At 38.6% G+C, this 24,805-nt stretch overlaps 1 protein-coding gene across 3 annotated transcripts in view; it reads left to right on the top strand.

Annotated features, from left to right (window-relative positions):
* Positions 1-24,805, top strand: part of SLC26A7 (solute carrier family 26 member 7) — a 137,775-nt gene that overhangs the window by 107,018 nt on the left and 5,952 nt on the right. For all 3 annotated transcript variants that reach the window (XM_043879257.1, XM_043879256.1, XM_043879258.1), the window contains 2 exons: positions 3,312-3,357; positions 10,838-10,938. In XM_043879257.1, coding sequence (XP_043735192.1) covers positions 3,312-3,357; positions 10,838-10,938 — 147 coding nt within the window. The remainder of the gene's footprint in view (positions 1-3,311; positions 3,358-10,837; positions 10,939-24,805) is intronic.

The raw sequence follows: 24,805 nt of genomic DNA, 5'->3' as shown, positions 1-24,805 counted from the left end.
ACAAGAATTGAAAAAGTATCCTCTGTTAGGTTATATAATGATATACTTCTATATTGCTATACTTCTTGTATGCTCAGTCGTGTCCAACTCTTTGAGACCCCATCGACTGTAGCCTGCCAGGCTCCTCTGTCCACAGGATTTCCCAGGCAAGAATACTGGAGCAGGATGCCATTTCTCACTCTAGGGGTTCTTTCCGACCCAGGATTGAACCTGCGTGTCTTGTGGCTCCTGTATTGGCAGGCGGATTCTTTACCACTGAGCCTGTATATCACCATTAAATATCTCCCTGAATGCAGAAGCTTAGAAGGATCTCAGGCTGCTAGCGTTTGATGGATTTGTGCTCGCTATTATATAGAGCTACAGATATTCACTATTCATTACCATTTGTGCTCTCACTTTGCAAGAGAAGTTTCAATCTACCATTTATCTAAAATTTTCTTTTGCTCAGACAAGATGTTTTTCAAAACTAGACTTTGTTTTTGGAACAGTTTTTTAGATTTACAGAAAAATTGAAAAAAGTTAGTATAGAGAGTTCCTGTATTAGAGAAAATTCCTATATATACCCCACATGACACAGTTTCCTCTATTATTAACATCTTGCATTAGTGTGATATATTTATTATAATCAATCAACCAATATGGATACATTATCATTAAGTAAAGTCCATGCTTTATCTGGACTTCTCAGATGGTGCTGGTGATAAAGAACCCACCTGCCAATGCAGGAGACTTAAGAGATGTGGGATCTGTCTTTGGGTCAGGAAGATCCCCTGGAGGAGGGCATGACAGTCCATTCCAGTGTTCTGGCCTGGAGAATCTCACGGACAGAGGAGCCTGGTGAGCTATAGTGCCTAGGGTGGCATAGAGTCGGACAGGACTGAAGCGATTTAGCACACATGCTTTATTTAGATTTACTTAGTTCTACCTGATATCCTTTCTCTGCTCTAGAATTCCATCCAGTATATCATGTTACATTTAGTTGTCCTATCTTCTTAGTTTCCTTTTGACTGTGACAATTTCTTAGGCTTTCCCTTTATTTAATGGTCTTGACAATTTTGAGTAGTACCGGTCAGATATTTTGTAGAATGCCCCTCTGTTGAAATTATCTCTTATTTTTCTTGTGATAGCACTGGGGATATGGATTTTTTAAGGAGGAAAACTATAGAGGTGAAGTGCCATTTTCATCACATTGTATCAAGGGTACATAATACCAACATTATTTCTCGCTGTAGATATTAATCTTGATCTTCTGGATGAGGTAGTATTTATCAGGTTTCTCCCCTATAAAATTACTTTCTTTCCCCTTTTGCATGCTGTAATCTTTGAAAGCGAGTCACTGTGTGCAGCTTGTATTTAGGGAAAGTGGAGTCATGCTCCACCTTCTTGAGGGTGGAGTATTTATATAAATAATTTGAAGTTCTTCTGCAGAAGAGACTTCTGACAAGGTATTTTTAAGAGGAGGGAAAGGAAACTCACATTCCTTGACTGTCTTTCAGGGGCTCATCTCTTTACCTGGGCTATCTAACATACTTATCGTCAGCCCCATGATGTAACTGACTTTACCTGAATGTTACGGAAAAAAAAAAAAAGATTGAGACTTAGAAATGTAAAATAACCTGGGGGAAATTATTTGATAACTGTCAGAATCAGACTTAAAGTACATAATCTGGGCCAGTGAGTGCAGTACCAGTGGCTTCCCAGGTAGTGCTGGTAGTAAAGAACACGCCTGCCAGTGCAGGGGACTTAAGAGTCGTGGGTTCGATCCCTGGATGGGGTTTGATCCCTGGGTTGGGACGATCCCTTGGAGATGGGCATTGGAACCCACTCAAGTATTGTTGCCAGGAGAATCCCATGGACAGAGGAACCTGGTGGGCTACAGTCCATAGGGTCACAGAGTTGGACATGACTGAGCAGCTAACACACACACAGTGGATATTAAGAAGGGAAATTGATATTCTGTGATCACCCTCCAAGATGAAAACTGATTTCATGGGAAAGTAGTATAATGTAGCAGTTTGGAGCAAGAGGTACAGAGTTGAAAGACATGAACTTAGATTTTAACTTAACTCTTGCTAGCTTTGTGACTTTGGTCAAATTATTTAACCATTTCAATCATTAGAAGTCTTCCAAATTTAAAAATTTTCCAACTGTCAAATGGAAAATGATATCAGTAACTTCACAGGATTATTCTGATAATTAAATGATTAATGTAAAGTTCTTAGGATACAGTAAGCAGTAAGTACTCAAGAAATAACAATTGCTATCATCATGAACAGTAACAACAAGACATTTTTGAGAAGTATATAGCCTGTTATAATTTTAGAGGCATCAATTATTTTTAATTTCAAAAAGTTTAATTGTAGGATATAAAGTCATTTTCATTCTCTAGCGTTTCCATAAATCAGGAATCTTTTTTTCTTAGACATTTTCATGAAACTTCAGATGAACAGCTAATTTTTAAAAAAAATTATTTTTATTGAAGTTTAATTGATTTACATTTTGTTAGTTTCAAGTGTATAGCATAGTGATTCAGTTACACATAAATATATTTTTTAATGATTCTGTTCCCTTATAGGTTAGTACAAAATATTGAGTATAGTTTCCTGTGCTATACAGTATGTCCTTGTTGTTTATCTATTTTATATGCAGTAGTGTGTGTATGTTAATCCCAAACTCCTAATTTATCCCTCCCCCACCCTTTTCCCGTTGGTAACTGTAAACTTGTTTTCTATGTCTGTGAGTCTGTTTTTGTTTTGTATGTAAGTTCCTTTGTATCTTTTTTTTTTTTTTTATTGGCTTCCCTGTGTATGTTATGTTATGTGATATTTATCTTTCTTTATCTGGCTTACTTCATATTACTCAGCCATAAAAAATACAATACTGCCATTTATAGCAACATGCATGGACCTCATACTAAATGAATAGCTGACTTTTGTATAACATGAAATGCATGTTTGGTGGCTCTCTCTTTGAGAGTGCTGTGTTAATGAGGTTAATTTCTGATTGGATACATATATGAAAAACACATGTAAATATTCACTTCCTGATATAAAAATGAAAACAATCTTGCAGAAAATGTTCTAAAAAGGAGAGTCTGACTTGATAAATTATCAGCTGAGCTAACATAAACTTAGGACTAACTTACTATTTCAGTTTGTTGTATTTATCATTCTGAAAGAAGGACTAGGGAAAATAATTATTGGAGACCATTTTCTGTTGTTATTATTATGGAGAAAAGAATGATGTTCTTTTTTAGGGGCAGAAATGAATTTTTATAATGTTGTTCATCTTTTTATGTGTTTTTATTTCAGTATGAACAAAGCACATTGCTCACTTCTCTGAGTGGCATTTGCAACGGTGAGTTAGCATAAAGGAAATGTAAGTGTTCTGATGTGACTGTAGAGCAGAAGATGAAACCTTTGCCTTCTTGCGGCTTCCTGCTTCTGTTCCCCTTCCTCTCTCCTCCTGTCTGCCTCTGCCCTCCACTTTCCTCCCTTCCTGCTCTTCCTCTCCTCATTCTACTCTGTCCCCCCCATTCCTCCTCCTTCTCTTCTTTGTCTTCCTCCTCACACTCCCAGTTTATTTTAGAGATTAATTTCAGATGTATCAGCCTACAAAGAATGAAGGTAGAAAAATTTATTATAAGACATTATGAATACCTGAAACACTTAAATTAATGGTATTTTTTAAAATGGAAGGAAATACAACGTCCATCAATCAGAATACACAATGTTGAAAAGATGTCAATTCTCAAATTTTGTTATAGATATAAATTGAATCACAATTAAAATTCTGATAGGACATTTTAATGGCAGTTGATAAACTCATTCTAAATTTTGAACAAAACTCAAATGGCCAAGAATAGGCATGACTATTGAACTATATGAAAAAGAGAGAGAGCTTGCTTTCTTATGTATGTATAAATGTATTATAAAGTTCTAATAATCAGTGTAGTGTGCCACCAGTTCAGAGACAAATGAACAGGTCAATGGGACAGAGCAGAGAGCACAAAAGTGAGGAAAAACTCACATATATTGGTGTTTTACTTGTGACAAATGTGGCACTGCAGAGCAGTGAGCCAAAGACTGTCATTAATATACAATGATGAGACAATCACACACCCATAATGAATGGAATTAGACCTTCATCCCATCCCATCCCATCCCATCCCATCCCATCCCATCCCCCAAATCAGTACCAGCTCAACGTCCTAAGAGTGGTAGGCAAATTATAAATTTAAAAGAAAATATAGGAGCATATGTACAAGAAATGTTAAACATTATCATTAAACTTCACTAGATTATAAAAAGTTTTGTTTACCAAATGACATCATATGAAGCCTGAAAAGATAAGCTAGGGTAAAAGAAGATAGACGTAATTTATAAAATGGAGAAAGAATTGTACTCCCCAACATACGAAGGAGTAAAAATGGCAGATGACCCATTAGAAAAATGCGCAAGAGACATGAACAGGCATTCCACAAAAAGAGACATTTTAAAATTTACTAATAAGCATATGTGGATATGTTTACTTAGATTCACTGATGCTATTCATAATACTTGGGGAAATCTAGATTAACTTCACAATAAATAACAATATATACGATTGATAGTTTTTGAAGTCTGACAATACCAAGTATTGATGAGAATGCAGAGCAACAAAAAGTCTCTTGCAATGCTAGTGGGAGCGTAAACTGTAACAACTACCTTGGAAAACAGTTTGGTAATATCATATAAACCTGAAGATACACAAGATACACAAACCAGCAATTCCACATCCAGTTTACATTCTAACAAGTTACATAAACAAGAATGTTCGAACAGTATTGTTTTTAACTATCCAAACCTGGAAACAGTTCGTATTTCAAAAAAAAAAATTAGCTGGTATGTATAAGTATGGAATATTTATACATTTGAATTTTTAGTTGATATATTTATTATATGGTACACATAAGCAATAATGAAAACTACATGAGTCTTATAAACGTAATTGGACCAAAGTGAAAAGGCAAAGGAAAACATAAATTCTATTATATAAACTTAAAAAAAAAGCAGGAAAAGCTGACATACTGGTTTTAGCTCTTCTAAAGACAATAAAAAAGGGAGCCTCTTAATATCTGCACCTGGAAACATATACAAGATTGTTCATAGTAACTCTGTTTATAATCCTCCTTAATGAAGAAAAACTAACACTTTTTAGCAGTACAGTGGATAAAAGAACATGTGGAATGTTTATATATAAATATATATTATAATATCTATCATATTACTTTAAAGTACTCTAAATAAATATATAAAATATAGAATAGAATAAAATAAATATCATATAAATATACAAATTAATTGCACGGCCCACATCAACAGGGTAGCAGTTCAGATGTTAGCTTCTCTGGTCTTTTCTAATTTCTCCTGACAAATTTGTGGGCTTCCCTGGTGGCTCAGAGGGTAAAGCGTCTGCCTGCAATGTGGGAGACCTGGGTTTGATCCCTGGGTCAGGAAGATTCCCTGGAGAAGGAAATGGCAACCCACTCCAATATTCTTGCCTGGAAAATTCCGTGGACTGAGGAGCCTGGTAGGCTACAGCCCATAAGGCACAAAGAGTTGGACACAACTGAGCAACTTAGCTTTCTTTCACTTTCACTTTCTTTTCATGAGAAATTTGTTTTCTTCTACTTTGTGCTCTGAAAGGATGCTTATATGATACCGGTATTGTACTTTTTTTTTTTCCATTTATTTTTATTAGTTGGAGGCTAATTACTTTACAATATTGTAGTGGTTTTTGCCATACATTGACATGAATCAGCCACAGGTGATTGTGTCCACCATCCCGATCCCCCCTCCTGCCTCCCTCTCCATCCCATCCCTCTGGGTCTTCCCAGTGCACCAGCCCTGAGCACTTGTCTCATACACATGTCTCTTAACATAACTAGCACTGTTTGGGTATTGAGTGAAGGAGGAGGGCAATACAAATGATGATTCAAAACTCTGAAACTCTCAAACTGGGATAATATGAAATCCAGGAGGGTAGCTAAAAGGAAAGGGAAGTTTATTTTAGAAGATGGTGAATTTATCATACTGGAAAACCTTCCAGGAGATATCCTTGGGTTTTGGGGACCATTGAATAGATCTGGAAGTAACTAAAGCAAAGGGAAATGTTAGCTGGGTGAGGGAGTAGGAAAGAAGAAAGAGAATAAATAATACCCACTCCTGTAAACAGTCTTTACAGAAGAGAAAGAATTGATTGAATAAACTAAATAAACTTACAAACCATGTAAATAATAAGGTGAAAGTCATCATATTTTTCTGAATGAAAACAAAAATCACTCAAATGCGAAGAAATTTCCCATTACCATGTTCGGTAAATTGTGTTCCAAAGCACTTCAGTCACATCGTGCCGTTACCAAGAGGCGCTCTGTCAACATCTTTCTCAGCATCGTGATTTTTCAGGTTTACCTCCACCACCTTCTTACCTGCTTCCCTTCAAATTATCCTCCAAGTCTCAGCTTCCTTGTCCCATTCTTCCTTTCATTCCTGTGTCAATTAATAAATGTCCTTGTTCACTTAGCAAACCTTTCTTGTATTTAGTGAGCATTTACTAAGTCCTAGGCACAGTGGTGGGTGCTGTATGTTCAAGGTTGAGAAAGCAGGTGTGACTTCTGTCATCACAGATCCTGAAGCCTAAATTGGTTCCCCTGCCACAGCTGCCCCCATCCTCATCCAGTTCCCTAGACGAGCTGTACTTTGGAGGCTACAGGGGAGAATCCTCTTACTTCCTTATCCTTTTCAGCTTCTAGAGGCCATCTACATTCCTCAGGTCATATCCTTTCCTCTATCTTCAAACCAGCAGTGCTGACATCTTCAAACCTCTCTCTGACCTCTTCTTGCATCACCACGTCTCCTTCTTTGCCTCTTCCCCTCCTGCTTTCCTGTGATAAGAACCCGAGTAACATTTGGACTTCCCCCCCACCCAGGGTAATTCAGAATAATCTCATTCAGGATTCTTAATTTAATCAAGTCTGCAACATTCCTTTGACCATGTAAGGCAACATATCCCACAGGTTCTAGGGATTAAGCTATGGACATCGCTGGGGGTCATTTTTCTGTCTACAGTACCAGGTCTATCCTGTGCCACCTGAGTGCTTTCTGCGTAACTTTCAGCCTTGGTAACACTTTAGATTACTAGTTCAACTGACTGGTTTCTCAGCTTACTTGTGAGTCTATTGAGAGTAAAGACCATTATCTCGCTTGTCCATCATTCTACTTGTATTTCTTAGGACGGTGCTTAGAGTAAGCACACACCACATCTATATTAACCAATTGTTTGAATGAATGAATAAAACAGATAATTTACACAATCATGTGCATACATGTTTTCCAAAGATAGTGTTTTGGTTTGTCCTAAATATTTCTGATTCCTTATTTTCTTGAGATATTAGAGATATAAATCTGTTTCTCAATAATTACTTGATATCAACAGAAAATGCCTTCTTTTAAAAAATTATGAGTAATTCACAAACTGCCAGAAACCTTTTCAAGTATAAAAAAAGCACCCCTAAATTATGCATCTATGAATACTTTTTAATTAAACAAGTTAATGAATATTCCACAGGAGAGAACTGACTTGCAGAGTCTGGAGTTAATCACCCACCCACACCTGATGGTTAATTTCTTTCTTTAGTTTTCTTTGATTTTTGTGGATAAAGCCCATCATTTACCACATCCCCCATGAGTATATATTAGTTATCTCCTTTGCACATGCTCCAAGCTTACCTCATTTTGTTTAAGGCATATTAGCTGTTCATTCAGTTTTCTACAACAATATGAATTTTATTGCATGATTGATTTACTTAGAAGCTTAGAACACAAGTATATATTAATAGTCATAAAATCAGCACAATGACAGAACTGAGAGGCTACTATATAAAAGAAAACTTCACTTATTTTTGGAAAAATTTCAGAAATGCCCATTGTATTTAAATTTTCATTTGAGGGAATTGGTAACTTTGCCATTAACAATGTCTTTTTTATTTACAAAAAAAAAAAAAAAGAACTGCTTCTCTTAATTTTTTTTAAGCTTTTTTTAGCTTACTTAAATTATTATCCACAACTACATGGCACAATTCTTTTATTTCTTTTGGACAGTCTGAAAATGTGCCTACATTTTGATTAAAGGAACACAAAAGCAGAAACTCAGATGTAAAAATGAAGGACAAAGCAAGCACATTCTGAAACAAAAGAAAAATTTTTGTTTCACTATTGATTAAACCCAAACATTTTTAGTTAGCAATCTGTCATCACTTAAATTATGAAATAATTACAAGAAAATATAAAGAATGGCAAGTATAATTTATAAGTGAAATTAAATAGGATAGAAAAGAAAAAAAACACCTTCTTTCTTAAATAATTTTCTGTATCCTTTTACCACCATTTCCTAGTCATTTAGATTAGTGATCAATCTCTCTAAATAATATGCATAGTTTTTTCACTGGATTATTAAGTTCAGATTGACAAGTAAAATTGCTTATGAACTAGTAGTGACTTTCTGAAACACTGAATTGATAGAAATTCTAGGGTCTCCTTTGAACTGACTGGGAAAAAGTACCATGATTGATTAGCCATGTCTGGCTTGTTAAAGAATACGGGATGATAGAATGCATGTCATAAATTTAGTTGCAGATAATAATTTATGTACCTCCTTCATGAAAAGCAATTATAAATAAAATAGTTGTTAATATTTTCTGGATTATATTGAGTATATATGTTGAATTATATTCAGTTTTACCATTGACAGTTATGTTTTCTAATAAATGAAGAATAAGGCTTAAAGATCTCAAAGAATTCATAATTTAATTTGGGTGGATTAGATGTTAATGATAACTTTTTCTACATAAATTTTTGGACTAAGAATTTTAGATTTAGCTTTTTTGTATGTACTTACTATAAAAGACTATAAGGAGATGGAAAAAAATACTTCATTAATTTTGTTATCAAATTGTATCATCACTGTCATTTTAAGATCTATTGCTAAATATGTCAGAGGTTTAAGTCATTTATTTAATCCAAGCTATTGAATTTTTTAAAAAATTACTGATTATTTTCCTTGTGTTTAGTAAGAGTAACCATATTTACCTAATGATATGTTGGTAAATCCAAAAAACTTTTGGAGTGGAGAATATGGCCTGGGGTGGTGGAGAAGTGTGATTTCTTGCACTTGCCAATTTCCATGGTGTAAATATTTTCAAGCTACCACCATGCTGTCATTAAATGTGGAGCTTGAAAAGATTTGTACACAGTTGACATGCTGAAAAGATGTCAAAATAGCTGGACTGAGTTGTCTTCTAAAAAATCATATACATTTTATTTTCTAAAAATAATAGTCAGAAGTATTGCATAGAAACCCTTCAAATTTTGAACTCCATGGTACATTAGCAAATGATCAGGCCATGTGGATTATTGAACTTTTGTAGGAAAGCTTATCGGATATTCAATTGTTAAAGATTCTTATACTCTGAAAATTCAACAAAATGTTTCCAAATTGGATAAAACGTGTTTATGAATCATAAAAAATTTGCAAGGAAGTACATATCACAAACAAATAATGAGTCAAATGTCTCAGCAAATCTTTTAATATTTCTCTAGTAATTCTTCTTCTATAACTCTAAATAAAATGGAATAAAAGTATCTCTAAACTAATTAGTGTAGTGCCAACCTGTGTATGTGTGTTTGTGTGCGTCTGTTTGTGAGACTAGGAGATAAAAGGAATAAATACCAATCAACAGTCTGCTGTTTGTCCTTGCCTAGGATTCATATTTTTATTTTTCCTGTGATCTTAAACCCACTCTCCAATTTCTGATAATAGCAATGACATTATATCTGAGGCTAAAAATAAGAGCCCTTCTGTAGTGGGGCTGGGTTCTATCTTTAGGCAAATAGTGAATGATGATGATTACTACTGAGTGGTCAGTGGATGAGCTAAGTTGTGATCACTTTTCATTTTGCTTAAAGTTCTAATTTATTATGTCGAGCCAATGGTAGCATTGCCTGAATCTGTACTTGCCCTCAGAGCTCCCTCTTGGGAGGAAAAGGGAAACAGAAGGCACTGCTAGAGTAGCTGGCATGTGGGAGGTCCCCAGTAAATTCTTAAAAATATATATTTTTTAATTTATTTGGCTGCACTGGGTCTTAGTTGCAGCACATGGGATCTTAGATCTTTGTTGCAGCACGTGGGATCTTTAGTTGTGGCATGTGAACTTTGGGTTGCAGCCTGTGAACCCTTAGTTGTGGCATGTGGGACTAGCTCCCTGGCCAGAGATCAAACCTGGGCCCCTGCATTGGAAGCATGGTTTCCTAGCCACTGCACCACCGGTGTAGTCACCCCAGTAAATATTGGTTGAGTGGGACAGGAAAATTTTGAGATCTCAAACTGTCATCAGTGTTTCATTAAAGTTGTTCACATGATTGGAAGGCTAACAACTCTGTATTGCTTCTACTTTTAGAATTAAATATGTCTTCAAGGCTACTTTTGCATGAAGCCTTCCCTGGTTGCTCCAGAGGGACATCTTATTGTAAATTTCCATTTCCTTTCATTTTTAATCATATGCTATTTACCAATATTATCCTTGGCACTCAAGTTATGTAATAATTACCTGAGATAATATTGGAATAATAAAAAATCAGAGTTCAAAAATAATTAGTAGCCAACTGAAAATGTAAAATTAAAAGTGTTTGGAATTGGTTTCGTTAAACATTAGGCCACTGTTGATCTTCCCAATGTTCAACAAAACCAGTGGTGAAAATCTCTAAGAATTTTCTCTGATTCAACTCTGTTCTTCTTACAGAAGAAGCTACCCAACCCTGCCTGAATCCAAAGTGTTCTTTAATCCTGGATTGCAGTGGATTGACCTTTTCTGACTATTCTGGAGTCTCCATGCTTGTTGAGGTATTTGCACAGCTTGTGTTTGGACTGATTCTTTCCCTTCTCTTTAGGAACGGTGTTTTCACGGACTCTTTCTCAGCTATGAGGTCGTGACCCTGCTTGTCTCAATACTCATCTCACCCATTCTCCCCAAAGGACATAGACTTTATGCCTCCCGCTACAGTAGATTTCTTTTCAGGAGATTTCATGAAGTTTCTAGCTTTGCGTGTATCAGGAGGGTGTAAGCGGAGTAGACTAGGTATTCACGTGGGACATGAGTTTTTACATTTTCAGTTAACTGCTAATTTATTTTTGAACTCTGACTTTTGATTATCCCAATATTATCTCAGAATATGTATTTGAGATGTAGTGGGTGCAGTCCATGCTGGGCAGTCAACTCCCAGGCTTCTAGAAAGAAGGAGAAAAGCCCCCTCCATGAGCAAGTGCCCTGAAGTTGGTAGGATATGGGCTTTCATATCATGGATGGGTACAGTCTGACCTGAAACCATTCCTGGCCTGAATTATTGGGAAACTACCTCCCAGACAGGGACAGGTCGAGCTTTGGAAGCTCAGAGGAGAGCACAGCGACAGGTGTGTGCGAGGCAAAGCAGAGAGGGTTCAGCACAGAAATCGGCACCGACCAGCATTTCCCAACCTGAGCCGCTCGACCGCCCGGCCGCCCACCGTGGCGGGGGGCTGGGTGCTGAGGCGCAGGCTTCAGGGGTCTGACCCCAGGAGAGGACTGGGGCTGACTGCCGTGGAGACACTCTGAGGGGGCGCGTACGACCCAGCTGAGGGGAAAGCCTGGGACTGCCAGAGGGGCGACAGGCCATTGCCTCCACCTCGGATGCTTACAGATGCTAGGACACCGCCTTGGTGAGCGCCCGCGGTGGGGCTGGCCGCAGCTGCGGTCTGCAACCCCAGAGGGATTTGGGCTGGCTGCTACGAAGGCTCACGTGAGTGCCCGAGCCAGGACTGGTCACGGCTCTGGCCTGCAGCCTCAGAGGTGGACACACTGGCCAGCCACGGAAAGGCTGGCATGAGTGCCCGAGCAGGACTGGTCACGGCTCTGGCCTGCAGCCTCAGAGGTGGACACACTGGCCCGCCACGGAAAGGCTGGTGTGCGTGCCCGAGCCAGGACTGGTCACGGCTCTGGCCTGCAGCCTCAGAGGCGGACACACTGGCCCGCCACGGAAAGGCTGGCGTGAGTGCCCGAGCCAGGACTGGTCACGGCTCTGGCCTGCAGCCTCAGAGGCGGACACACTGGCCCGCCACGGAAAGGCTGGCGTGCGTGCCCAAGCCAGGACTGGTCACGGCTCTGGCCTGCAGCCTCAGAGGCGGACACACTGGCCTGCCACGGAAAGGCTGGTGTGCGTGCCCAAGCCAGGACTGGTCACGGCTCTGGCCTGCAGCCTCAGAGGCGGACACACCGGCCCGCCACGGAAAGGCTGGCGTGAGTGCCCGAGCCAGGACTGGCCACGGCTCTGGCCTGCAGCCTCAGAGGCCAGCCGCCGCCCGGGCCGGTGGGGGTGCCGGAGGCAGGGATGAGTAGCGCCGCAGGCCCAGCCCCAGGGGTCGCAGGTGCAGGAAGCTGCGAGCAGGCACAGGTCACAGCCCACAGCTTCCTGGAGCTTCTGCACCTCGGCGTTGCTGAGGTTCCCACGACCCGGGGCCAGTTCCCCTGGGAGAGTGATGGCCTGCCTCAGGCTGCAGCAGCATTCCGAAGGCCTTTACCGCCCCAGGCCCTCCCCACACATTCCACTTGTGCCTGCCATACCCCTCCCTCTTCCCAGCCCAGCTGAGTAAGCGAGGTCCCATACCCTCTGCTTCTGCCCCACCTTGTCTGGGTGGGAAACAGACACCAGAGCGTAGCCTGCAGAGGCAGGGCAGAACTAACGTGAGCCGCAGAGGCTGTGTGACCAAAGAGGACGTGAACTGCCTCCTGCAGCCACGGGAGCAGCAGATTAAATCCCCGCAGTTGGCTTGAGGGTGTGGAGTTTGGGGGCAGTTGTGGACTTTGGAAGCAAGTACAAGTTGGAGTGTGGACAGGTGTGAGTCTGAACTGACCCCATAGTGCCCACAGCAGGTCTGGAGACCTTCCTAGAAATATTGGAGGTCTTTCTGATGAGGCACATTAGCTGGAACTCACTGTGTGGCAGGAAAACTGAGAACTGAGGCCACAGGAAAATAGTCTTCTTACCACCTCTCTCTCTCTCTTTTTTCATTTTGTTCTGTTGTTCTTTTTTATTATGATTACTTTAATACTTATTTTTTACTTAATTTTTCCTTTTTTAAAGCTTTTATTTCTAAGTAAGTTTATTTTATTTTTTCCTATTTCTACACTAGTATTTTGTTCTGTTGTACTTTTTTCATGTTTTTGGTTCTGAATTTTTTCCAGACTAGTTTATTTTGTGTGTTTTCATTTATGAGTTTGCTTATTGGTTTGGTTGCTCTCTTCCTTTGTGGTTCCACTTTTTAAAATTTTATTTTAGTTTTTTGTCTTATTTTCTTTTTTTGAGTATGAGTGTGTGAGTCTCAATGTATGTTCTTATCTGTTCAGTGTTACTTTTATCATTTGTCTTGGGGATTTGTCTGTTCATTTTTTGTTTGCATGTTTGTTTGTTTGTTTGTTTTCTATTTATTTCCTTTTCTCTTCTGTGCTGTGTGGCTTGTGGAGTCTTGTTGCTCCAGCCAGGGGTGGATTCTGAACCTCCAAGGTAGAAGGTCCAAGTTCAGGATGTTGGATCACCAGAGATCTCCTGACTCTGAAATATTAATTGGCAAGATTTCTCCCAAAGGCCTCCATCTCAATGCTAACACCTGGCCCCACCTAAAGGCCTCCAGTACTGGATGCCTCATACCAAACAATTAGCAAAATAGTAACACAAACCTACCCATTAGTAGGCAGGCTGCCCAAAGCCATACCAAGCTCATAAACACCCAAACACACCATTGGATGTGACAGTGCCTTTCAGAGGAATAAGATCCAGCTCCACTCACCAGAACACAGGCGTCTGTCCTCTTACCAGGAGACCCTCACAAGGGGCTGGTCAAAACCCACCCGCTGGGGGCAGACTTCAAAATTAAGAGGAACTGTGGCCTTACAGCCGTCAGGAGAGAGGCCCCAAACACAATAAATGAAATGGAAAAGAAGCAAAACAAAGTAGCGAAACATGCATCAGATGAAGGAACATGGTAAAAACCCACAACACCAAACAAATGAAGATGAAATAGGGTGTCTATTAGAAAAAGAATTCAGAGGAATGATAGTAAAGATGAACCAAAATCTTGGCAATAAAATGGAGGCATAGATAAATAGAATGGAGGCATGGATTGAGAAGATACACGAAGTGTTTAACAAGGACATGGAAGAAATAAAGAACAGACTATCAGCAATGAACAATGCAATAAGAGAAATAAATACACTAAAGGGAACCAATAGCATAATAACTGATGCAGAAGAATGTTTAAATGAACTGGAAGATAGCATGGTAGATGCAGAGCAGAGCAAATAACTGAAGCAGAGCAGCATAAAGGAAAAAAATGAAAAGAGAAGAGCCCAGTCTCAGAGATATTTGGGACAATATTAAGCACATCAGCATTCAAATTATAAGGATTCCAGAAAAACAAGAGAAAAAGAAAGTGTATGAGAAAATCCTGAAGGAGAGTACAGTCAAAACTTTCTCTAACATTAGAAAGGAAATAGTCACCCAAGTCCAGGAAACACAGAGAGCCCTACATAAGATAAACACAAAGAGAAACATGCCAAGACACATATTAACCAAACTAACAAAAATTAAACACAAAGAGAAAAAATATTACAAGAAGCGAGGGAAAAGTGACAAATAACATACCTGGGAATCCCCATAAGATTAACAGCTGAGCTTTCAGCAGTAACTCTGCAGGCTGGACAGGAGTGGCAGAATATACATACAGTGATAAAATGGAAAATATGAGACCAAGATTACTCTACACAGCAAAAATCTCATTCATATTCAACAGAGAAATCGAAGGCTTTACAGACAAGCAAAAGGTAAGAGAACTCAGCAACACCAAACCAGCTTTATTTACAACAAATGCTAAAGGAACTTCTCTAGACAGGAAACACAAAAGAAAAGGCCCACAAAAAGAAACCCGAAACAAAAAATAAATGGCAATAGGATCATACATGTCAATAATTACCTTAAATGTAAATGGATTAAGTGTTCAAATCAAAAGACACAAACTAGCTGAATGGATACAAAAGCAAGACCCCCTACCTATGTTGTCTATAAATGACCCACTTCCCACATAGGGACACAAACAGAATGAAAGTGAGAGGCTGGAAAAAGATTTTCGATGCAGATGGAAATTAAAAAAAAATAAAGACTTTAACAACAGACAATGAAGGATCTTGGATTGATTAAGGGATAAATCCAAGATGATGATATAATAATTATAAATATATATGCACCCAACATAGGAGCACTCCAATGCATAAGGCAAATGCTAACAGACATAAAAGGGGAAGTCAACAGTAACACAAAAATAGTGGGGGACTTTAACACATCACTCATGCCAATGGACAGATCACCCAGACAGAATATTGAATAAGGAAACACAAGCCTTACATGACACTTTGGACCAGAAGGACCTAATTGATATCTAAAGGACATTCCATGCTAAAGTAGTAGAATTCACTTTTTTTCTCAAGTGCACAGGAAACATTCTCCAGGATAGATCAAATCTTGTGTCACAAATCAACCCTTCATAAATTTAAGAAAACTTAAAATTGCATCAAGCATTTTTTTTTTTCTTACCACAATGATATAAGATTAGATATCAATTACAGAAAAAGACTGAAAAACAAAAACCACTTGGAAGCTAAGCAATATGTTTCTAAATAACCAAGAGGTCACTGAAGAAATCCAAGAGGAAATCCAAAACAAACAACACAATCACAACAACTCAAAACATATGGGAGGCAGTATGAGCAGTGTTAACAGGGAAATTTATGGAATACAAGCTTAAATCAGGAAATGAGAAAAATATCAAGTAAACAACCTAACCTTACACCTAAGGCAACTAGAAAAAGAAAGAAGAAGGAAAAGAAAACCAGAGGTAGTAGAAGGAAAGAAGTTATGAAGATCTGTGTACCATGTTTTAATCACTCAGTCATGTGAGTGATCTTTGTGAGTCAGCGTCCGACTCTTTGTGATGCCATGGACTATACCTCTCCAGGCTTCTCTGTCCATGAAATTCTCCAGGCAAGAATATCAAAGTGGGTTGCCATTCCCTTCTCTGGGGTATTTTCCCAAACCAGGGATTGAACCTGGGACTCCTGCACTGCAGGCAGATTCTTTACCATCTTTTTATCTACTTCTGCTCAGATGAAGATCAGAGCAGAAGTAAATTTAAAAAACGAAGGAAACAATGCTGAATACTAATAAAAACAGAAGCTGCTGCTTTGAGAAGATAAACGAACTTGACAAACCATTAGCCAGACTCATCAGGAAAAAAAGGGGAGAAAATTCAAAACAAGAAAATTAGAAATGAAGAAGTTATAACAGACAACACAAAAATAGAAAGGATCAAAATAGAGTATTATGAGCAATTATATGTCAATAAAATGGACAACCTGGAAAAAATGGGCAAATTCTTAGAAAAGTACAACCTTCCAAGACTGAAACAGGAAGAAAAAGAAAATAGAAACAGACCAATCACAAGCACTGAAATGGAAACTGTGATAAAAAATCTTCCAAAAAACAACAGCCTAGGGCCAAATGGCTTAAAAGGCAAAAAGTAGCAAACTTCTAGAGAAGAGCTAACACCTATCCTGCTCACTCTTCCAGAAAATTGCAGAGGGAGGAAACTCCCAAACTCATTCTGTAAGGCCACTATCACCCTGATACCAAAACCAGACAGATATCACACACAAAATAATTACAGGTGAATATCACTGATGAAAATATATGCAAAAATCCTCACAGTAATATTAGCAACAACACATGAAAATGATCATAAAGCGTGATTAAGTGGGGTTTATCCCAAGGATGCAAAGATTCTTCAATTTATGTAAATAAATCAATGTGATACACCATAGTAACAAATTGAAAGATAAAAACCATATGACATCTCAGATACAAAGAAAGCTTTCAACAATATTCAACACCCATTTATAATAAAAGTTCTTCAGAAAACTGGCATAGAAGGAACCTACCTCAACATAAGAAAGGCCATATACAACAAACACACAGCAAACATTATTCTCAATTGTGAAAAAATGAGGGCATTTCCTTTATGATGAGAAAAAAGACAAGGGTGCCCACTCTTGCCATTATTATTTTATATAGTTTTGGAAGTGCTAGCCTTGGCACTCAAAGAAGGAAAAGAAATAAAAAGAATCCAGATTGGAAAACAAGTAAAACTCTTACTGATTGCACGTGACATGATGCTATACATAGAAAACGCTAAAGATGCTACCCTAAAATTACCAGAGCTAATCAATGGATTTAGTAATTTCCTAGGATACAAAATTAAAACACAGAAATCTTTTGCATTCTTATACAATAATAATCAAAAATCTGAAAGAGAAATTAAGGAATCAATCCCACTCACCATTGCAACAAAAAGAGTAAAATACCTAGGAATAAATGTACCTAAGGAGACAAAAGACCTATATTCAGAAAACTACAAGATACTCATGAAATAAATCAAAGATGATAAAAACATGGAGAGATACACCATGTTCTAGGATTGGAAGAATCAATATTGTGAAAATTCCTATACTACCCAAGGGAATCTACAGATTCAATGCAATCCCCATCACATTACCAAAGGCATGTTTCACAAAACTAGAGCAAATAATTTTACAGTTTGTATGGAAACATAAAGACCCCAAATAGCCAGAGCAATCTTGAGAAAGAAAAACGGAGTTGGAGGAATCAGTCTTCCTGATGTTTGACTATACTGCAAAGTTACAAAGCTATGATAATCAAGACAGTATGGTACTGGCACAAAAGCAAAAATATGGATCAAAGGAACAAGATAGAAAGTCCTGACATAAACCTACATACCTATGGACACCTTCTCTTTGACAAGGAGGCAAAAATGTACAATGGATAAATGATAGTCTTGCCAGTAAATGGTGCTGGGAAAACTGGACAGTTACATGCAAAAGAATGGAACTTGAACACTTTCTAACACCATACATGAAAATAAACTCAAAATGGATTAAAGACCTAAATATAAGGCTAGAAACTATAAAACTCTTAGAGGAAAACATAGATAGAACACTCTGACATAAATTGCAGCAAGATCCTCTTTTACCCACCTCATAGAGTAATGGAAATAAAAATAAAAGTAAACAGTTGGACCTAATTAAACCTATAAGTTTTTGCACAGCAAAGAAAACTATAAATAAGATGAAAAGACAACCCTCAGAATTGGGAAAAAATAATAGCAAATGAAGCAACTGATCCCAGTCAACCAAGCAACTGATCCCAAGCAACCTAATCAAAAACAAAAACAAACAAACAACAAAAAAAATGGGCAGAAGACCTAGAGAGACCTCTCTCCAAGGAAGACATACAGATTGCCAACAAACACAGGAAGAGATATCATTTATTATTAAAGAAATGCAAATCAAAACTACATCGAGATATCACCTCACACTGGTCAGAATGACCATCATCAAAAAAATCTACAAAAAATAAATGCTGGTGAGGATGTGGAGAAAAGGCAACACTCTTGCACTGTTGATGGAAATGTAAATTGATAGAACCACTCTAGAGAAGAGTATGGAGATTCCTTTAAAACAAAAAACAAAAAAAACCCTAGAAATAAAACTACCGTATGACCCAGCAATCCTACTACTGAGCATATACCCTGAGAAAATCATAATTCAAAAAATACATGTTTACCCCAATGTTCATTTCAGCACTATTTACAATAGCCAGGACATGGAAGCAACCTAGATGTCCTTCAACAGATGAATGGATAAAGAAGTTGTGGTACACATATTCCATGGAATATTACTCAGTCACAAAAAGGAACAGGCTTCCCTTGTGGCTCTGCTGGTAAGAATCTGTCTGCCATGTGGGAGACGTGTGTTCAATCCGTGTTGGGAAGATCCCCTGGAGGAGGGCACAGCAATCCACTCTAGTATTCTTGTCTGGAGAATCCCATGGGAGGGGGCCTGACGGGCTACCGTCCATGAAGTCACAAAGAGTCAAACGCGGCTGAGCGACTAAGGGCATACACACACAGACACTTCTGTAATTGTTCCCCCCTTTTTTTTAAATTCAAAGTCAACAAGGAATGCACTCCCTTTCTTATTTCTATGTATTCTCTCCCCCAGTACCCCAAACATGCGGGAGGATCTTGAGGATTAGGCCGTGTCTGTTTCAAAATGGCCCTCAGTCCCCCATTAGCTTCTGCTGTGTGAAATCGGCTCTCCTCACCTTGCTGTCTCCTCCCCAGTGGGTCTCTTACTCTGGCCTCAAACAGTCTCCTGCTGAGTGAGACTTTCTGTTCTGTCAAAAACTTAATCATAGCCCTTAATAATTTCTGGGGCTCTTTTCCTACATATTTCCCTCCTTTCCATTGTTCTTGCTCATAAATCTACCCACTTGATCCTTCGTGAATGCCAATTCAGTCTTCTCAGCTCCGTAAGTGGCTGCATTTTGCATGGGTCCCCCTATCATGTAGTGGCCCACAAACTGCTTTGCAGTAGAAATCTGAGATGATCTGAGAGCTGGCCTCATTCGTTTTCTTTCTCTCAGAGAACTCAGTCCTTTGCTGCCTGTTCCCATTGCTGGAAAGCACTTTGTATATTTTGTCCAGTTGTCTACTTACTTATGGAGGATAGGATAGCCTTTATATTAGTTACTCAGCATGAACAGAAGTCAGAATTGAACATTGACTTTTTAAGAATTAAGACCAGGGCAGTCTTTAGAAGAACTTTTGTAGATTTTGATTATTTCCTCATGGTGTTGCATAACTGTGTCTCCATTCATATTTTAAATTTGAAATGTCCAAACTTTGAAACTCAAAATAGTACAAAGGTCAGCTTTAATCTGGTTTTCCTGTGAAGATAGACTGGGGTTATGTGAAGGGAAGCACCTTAAATATATGACAGTCAGAATATATTCTAAGATCTAGCACACTGGGAGGTGTTAAGGAAATTGTTTAACTTGTCTGGATCTCAGTTTATTCATTTCATAAAAATGAGGGAGTGACTTTGTTTCAGAACTAGTTAGATATTAAAAAAAGCAAATTATGCAAAAGAACTGGGTTTAAGTTTCCTAGGCCTTAAATCCACTGGCTATTTTTTGGTAAGTTGTCCTTTTTCTCATGTAAAGATGGGCACAATAAAGGACAGAAATGGTATGGATGTAACAGAAGCAGAAGATATTAAGAAAAGGTGGCAAGAATACATAGAACAGAAGAAGAACTATACAAAAAAGATCTTCATGTCCCAGATAATCACGTTGGTGGGATCACTCGTCTAGAGCCAGATATCCTGGAATATGAAGTCAAGTGGACCTTAGGAAGCATCACTATGAACAAAGCTAGTGGAGGTGATGGAATTCCAGTTGAGCTGTTTCAAATCCTAAAAGATGATGCTATGAAAGTGCTGCACTTAATATGCAGCAAATTTGGAAAACTCAGCAGTGGCCACAGGACTGGAAAAGGTCAGTTTTCATTCCAATCCTAAAGAAAGGCAATGCCAAAGAATGCTCAAAATTCTCCAAGCCAGACTTCAGCAATATGTGAACCGAGAACTTCCAGATGTTCAAGCTGGTTTTAGAAAAGGCAGAGGAACCAGAGATCAAATTGCCAATATCCACTGGATCATCGAAAAAGCAAGAGAGTTCCAGAAAAATATCTATTTCTGCTTTTTTGACTATGACAAAGCCTTTGACTGTGTGGATCACAATAAACTGTGGAAAATTCTGAAAGAGATGGGAATACCAGACCACCTGACCTGCCTCTTGAGAAACCTATATGCAGATCAGGAAGCAACAGTTAGAACTGCACATGGAACAACAGACTGGTTCCAAATAGGAAAAGGAGTACGTCAAAGCTATATATTGTCACCCTGCTTATTTAACTTATATGCAGAGTACATCATGAGAAACACTGGGCTGGAAGAAGCACAAGCTGGAATGAAGATTGCTGGAAGAAATATCAATAACCTCAGATATGCAGATGACACCACCCTTATGGAAAAAAGTGAAGAAGAACTAAAGAGCCTCTTGAAAGTGAAAGAGGAGAGTGAAAAGTTTTGCTTAAAGCTCAACATTCAGAAAACTAAGATCATGGCATCCAGTCCCATCACTTCATGGCAAATAGATGGGGAAACAGTGGAAACAGTGGCTGACTTAATTTTTTGGGGCTCCAAAATCACTGCAGATGGTGATTGCAGCCATGAAATTAAAAGATGCTTCCTCCTTGGAAGAAAAGTTATGGTCAACCTAGACAGCATATTGAAAAGCAGAGACTTTACTTTGCCAACAAAGGTCCATCTAGTCAAGCTATGTTTTTCCAGTGGTCATGTATGGATGTGAGAGTTGGACTATAAGGAAAGCTGAGCACCGAAGAATTGATGCTTTTGAACTGTGGTGTTGGAGAAGACTCTTGAGAGTCCCTTGGACTGCAAGGAGATCCAACCAGTCCATCCTAAAGTAAATCAGTCCTGAATATTCATTGGAAAGACTGATGCTGAAGCTGAAATTCCAATATTTTGGCCACCTGATGCAAAGAACTGACTCATTTGAAAAGACCCTGATGCTGGGAAAGATTGAAGGCAGGAGGAGAAGGGGACAACAGAGGATGACATGGTTGGATGGCATCACCAACTCAATGGACATTGGTTTGAGTAAACTCTGGGAGTTGGCTATGGACAGAGAGGCCTGGCTTGCTGCGGTTCATGGGGTCACAAAGAGTTGGACATAACTGAGCGACTGAACTGACTGACTGACTGATGCTTTCATATTCTTGTTGTTCACCACAAAAACTTCTCATAACTTGGCATAGAGTTCAACCTCAGTTCTTTTCTTGCATCTGAATCTAGACTGGAAACAGATAGTCCCTCATCACTGGAGGGCTTCTATGTTCCACACTTTTACTTACTGTGCTGCCAAGGTCTGGAAGAGCACTGTTAAACCACTTTTTAGAAGGATCACGTTGGGAGCTTATTTAAGATGTAATCTTCTGATGGTAACCTATAGTGATCATTTTGAAAAGTATTTGTTGTTATTTTCCAGTTGCTCAGTCATATCCAACTCCTTGCAACCCCATGGACTGCAGTAGACCAGGCTCCTCTGCCTTCCTCTATCGCCCAAAGTTTGCTCAAATTCATGTCATTGAGTTGGTGATACTATGAAACCATCCCATCCTCTGCCACCCGCTTCTCCTCTTGCCTTTAATCTTTTCCAGCATCAGAGTCTTTTCCAATGAGTCAGCTCTTCACATCAGGTGGCTAAAGTATGCTTCAGCAACAGTCTTTCCAATGACTATTCAATGTTGATTTCCTGTAGGATTGACTGGTTTGATCACCTTGCTGTCCAAGGGACTCCAAAGAGTCTTCCACAGCATCACAATTCAAAACCATCAATTCTTTGGCTCTCAGCCTTCTTTATGTCCAACTCTCACATCTGTACTTGACTACTGGAAAAACCTTACCTTTGACTATACGGACCTTTGCTGGCAGTGATGTCTTTGCTTTGAATACCTTGTCTAAGTTTGTCATAACTTTTCTTCCAAGGAGCTAGCATCTTTTAATTTCATGGCTACAATTACCATCTGCAGTGATTCTGAAATCCAAGAAAATAAAATGTCATTGCTTCTACTTTTTCCCCTTCTATTTTCAATGAAGTGATCAGACAAGATGACATGATCTTAGTTTTTTAAATGCTGAATTTCAAGCTATGTATACCTGTACATGACTACTGGAAAGACCATAGCTTTGACTATATGGACCTCTAGTCTTTCCCATTCTATTGTTTTTCTCTCTTTTCATTGTTCATTGAGAAAAGCCTTCTTATCTCTCCTTGCTATTCTCTGGAATTGCATACAGTTGGTTATATCTTTCCCTTTCTCCCTTGCTTTTCACTTCTCTTCTTTCCTCAGCTATTTGTAAAGCCTCCTCAGACACCCACTTTGCCTTCTTGCATTTCTTTTTCTTTGGGATGGTTTTGGTCAATTACATCCTATACAGTGTTATGGACCTCTGTCCATACTTCTTCAGGCACTCTATCAGATCTAATCCCTTGAATGTATTCATCACCTCCACTGTATAATTGTAAGGGATTTTATTTAGGTCATTCCTGAATGGCCTATAGGTTTTCTTCACTTTCTTTAGTTTAAGCCTGAATTTTGCTATAAGGAGCTGATAACCTGAGCCACAGTCTTGTTTTTTCTGACTCTATAGTTTCTCCATCTTTGGCTTCAAAGAATGTAATTGATCTGATTTTAGTATTGACCATTTGGTGATGTCCATGTGTAGAGTTATCTCTTGTGTTGTTGGAAAAGGATGTTTGCTATGACCAATGTGTTCTGTTGGCAAAACTCTGTTAGCCTTTGCCCTGCTTCAATTTGTACTCCAAGGCCAAACTTGCCAGTTAGTCCAGGTATCTCTTGACACCCTGCTTTTGCATTCCAGTCCCCTATGATGAAAAGGGCATCTTTTTTGTGTTAGTTCTAGAAGATCTTTTAGGTCTTCATAGAACCAGTCAACTTCAACTTCTTCGGCATTGGTGGTTGGGGTATAGGCTTGATTTATTGTGATATTGAGTGGTTTGCTTTGGAAACAGAGATCTTTCTGTCATTTTTGAGATTGCACCCAAATACTGCATTCTGAACTCTTTTATTATGAGGGCTACTTCACTTCTTCTATGGGAATCTTGCCAAAAGTAGTAGATATATTGATCATCTGAATTAAATTCACCCGTTCCCGTCCATTTTAGTTCACTGATTCCTAAAAGGTCGATGTTCACTTTTGCCATTTCCTGCTTGATGATATCCAATTTACCTTGATCCATGGACCTAACATTCCAGTTCCCTATACAGTATTGTTCTTTATAGCATCTGGTTTTGCTTTCACTATCAGACACATACACAGCTGAGTGTTTCTGCTTATGTCCTTCTTGCATTCACTTTTCTTTGGGATCGTTTTGGTCATGCCTGCTGTACAATGTAATGAACTTCTATCCATAGTTCTTGAGGCATTCCATCTACCAGATCTTATCCCTTGAATCTACTAGTCACCTTCTCTATATAACAATAAGGAATTTGATTTAGGTCATTCCTGAATGGCCTAGTGATTTTCCCTACTTTCTTCAATTTAAGCCTGAATTTTGCAATAAGGAGCTCAGGATCTGAGCCACAGTCACCTCAACTGCAAGTCTTGTTTTTGCCTACTATACAGAGCTTCTCCAACTTTGACTGCAAAGAACATAATCAATCTTATTTCAGTATTGACCATCTGGTGATGTCCATATGTAGAGTCTTTTCTTCAGTTTTTGGAAAAGGGTGTTTGCTGTGACCAGAGTGTTCTCCTAATAAAACTCTGTTATTCTTTGCCCTGCTTCATTTTGTACTCCAAGGCCAAACTTGCCTGTTATTCTGAGTATATCTTGACTTCCTACTTTGCATTCCAGTTCCAATTGGAATTCTCTTAAGAGAATAAATCCTGAGAGTTCTCACGACAAAGAAAAAAATCTTTTTTCTAGTTGCTTAATTTTATATCTATATGAAATGACCAATATTCACTAAACTTATCGTGGTCCTCATTTCAGGTTGTATGCAAGTCAAATCCTTATGCTGTACACCTTAAACTTATACAGTGTTTTATGCCAATTATAACTCAATAAAAATGGAAGGACAAAAAATACAGATTTCTGAATCC

Source organism: Cervus elaphus, chromosome 21 (genome assembly GCF_910594005.1).
Source record: "Cervus elaphus chromosome 21, mCerEla1.1, whole genome shotgun sequence".
NCBI lineage: Eukaryota > Metazoa > Chordata > Mammalia > Artiodactyla > Cervidae > Cervus > Cervus elaphus.
This window is presented reverse-complemented; position numbering and strand designations above follow the sequence as displayed.